The following is a 1,768-nucleotide window of genomic DNA, read 5'->3' on the forward strand; positions in this document are numbered from 1 at the left end:
CCCCCCCTCCCCCGACCCCGCGCTCCTCTCCTGTCGGGAGGCCGGGGCTTACCTGTGCTCCTCATCCAGGGGTAGATGCGGAAGTTGCCGCCGTCGCCCTGCAAATCTGAGTCCCTCTGGTCCGTTTTGCTGCAGTTCTGCTTGGAGGCGTCTCCGGGGCACATCACCGAGAGGCTTTGCTCGAAGGGGGCACAGTGCATGTTGAAGGAGCCGGGCTCCAGGCCGTACCCCGAGGAGTACATGCCGGGGGGCTGGGGGTGCACGGCGCTGCCGCTGGAGTAGAGCCCGGGCATGGAGGCGGCGAAGGGAGGCGTGGATCCGGCCCCATACCCCGCTCGCTGCGTGTTGGAGGCGAAAGCGCAAGAAGTTTGCTCGGGAAACACTCCGGACGGGAAAACCGAACTTGCGGCTTGATATTTAGAAAATAAAGCATTCGCATAATACAATGAACTCATAATTTGGCCGGGTGATTTGTAGGTCGGGACGTTTTAGTGTCGGTTTTACGAGGTACCGTGATATATTACGGAATTAGAGTCCAGATTTACACCAAAAAGGAGCCTTTTTCCTCCCGGCCCTTGTGACGCGCGGGCACGTGGCTGCTGCGGCGCCAATCGCCGCCCGCCCCCTCCTCGGGGGCACGAGACTGTGCGGCTGGATTTATAAAATATGATAAATAATTGATGCGATATAAAACCCTCCAAGATCTATGCTGGAAGGGGTGAAATTGTGCTGGAGTCGATAAGCAACCTGTAATCAGTTTTCAGCTCAGGCCGAGGGGAGAAAGAGAGAGGGGAAAAAAAAAAAAGGGGGAGGGGGGTTAAAAAAAGCACGTTGCTGATAAAACAGCGACTCCCTCTCGGTCTCTCTCTGCTGGAGGAAAAGGAAGGGAGCTCTATTTATCCCTTTATTGATCCCGTCTAAAATTCCCTCCTTCGCACCATTTCCTCGGCTCCGAGCTACTTTTTCACGAGACTGTACATAATTCCCTCCTCTCCCCCCTTGACCCTCGCTCCCCCCCCCCCCAAAAAAAAAAAAAAAAAGACAAATGTCTCATTGATACCTAATAGTTTCGGGCTTCTGTTCCCCCCTCCCCGAATGCCATTCAGCTCTATATCTAATTTATTCCAGTGCCACAGGCTTTGAGCTCCGTATTGAGCTGGCATTTGCTTTTCTTGTGGCGAAAAATAAAGAGCGCCCAGCTCCCTTGTTTGGCGTGTCAGCGGTTCTGCGGGGCTCAATTACAGGCAGAAGTCAAACCTTCCCAGCTGGCTGATTTGCTTTCTGCTGGAGAAGCAGAGAGACCTTCCAGAATGGGATCTGCCTCGGGTTTGTTGTGGTGTGTTGTTTTTTGTTTTTTTTTAAAGGGGAGGGGGATGCGCAGAAAGAAAAGGTTTGCAGGCAGGAAAAGCAGACAATGGTGGATGTGCATCTGGGGGTCGCGCCGGCTCTCCTCTCCCAAGGTTATGTGCATCCCCGCGCTCCTCTCCGGCCGAGGGCGAAGGAGCAGAGAACGGCTCAGCTGCGCCACTGACGATGTGGGGTTGTTTTTACGGCGAGATGAGTGGGAGGAAAGGAAAGGAAAGGAGAGGAAAGGAAAGGAAAGGGGAGCCAGAGCTGGGTTGTGTCTGGCGGGGGCAGCGGGGAGGGCCCGGAGAGAGGGGGAAAGGAGGGAAGGGAAAGGGGAAAAGAAGATAAAACCAAAACCCACAAAGCAAACCGAGCCACGTTACCTCTGGAGGAAGGATTTCCAGCCAGCCTGCCGAGCTGT

The 1,768-nt window shown here is 54.7% G+C and overlaps 1 protein-coding gene and 1 long non-coding RNA gene across 2 annotated transcripts in view; one reads left to right on the forward strand and one right to left on the reverse strand.

The window, feature by feature from the left end:
• The window catches only part of LOC108643794, a 3,256-nt gene extending 3,024 nt beyond the window's left edge, over positions 1-232 (forward strand). The window contains exon 3 of the long non-coding RNA XR_001923026.3: positions 136-232. This is a non-coding gene — a long non-coding RNA (uncharacterized LOC108643794). The remainder of the gene's footprint in view (positions 1-135) is intronic.
• Positions 1-540, reverse strand: part of HOXB7 (homeobox B7) — a 3,636-nt gene extending 3,096 nt beyond the window's left edge. The window contains exon 1 of the mRNA XM_008923629.3: positions 53-540. Coding sequence (XP_008921877.3) covers positions 53-455 — 403 coding nt within the window. The 5' untranslated portion in view covers positions 456-540. The remainder of the gene's footprint in view (positions 1-52) is intronic.
• Between the last annotated feature and the right edge of the window lie 1,228 nt (positions 541-1,768).

This window comes from Manacus vitellinus, unplaced genomic scaffold (assembly GCF_001715985.3).
Source record: "Manacus vitellinus isolate BGI_N305 unplaced genomic scaffold, ASM171598v3 scaffold_102_pilon, whole genome shotgun sequence".
Classification (NCBI taxonomy): domain Eukaryota; kingdom Metazoa; phylum Chordata; class Aves; order Passeriformes; family Pipridae; genus Manacus; species Manacus vitellinus.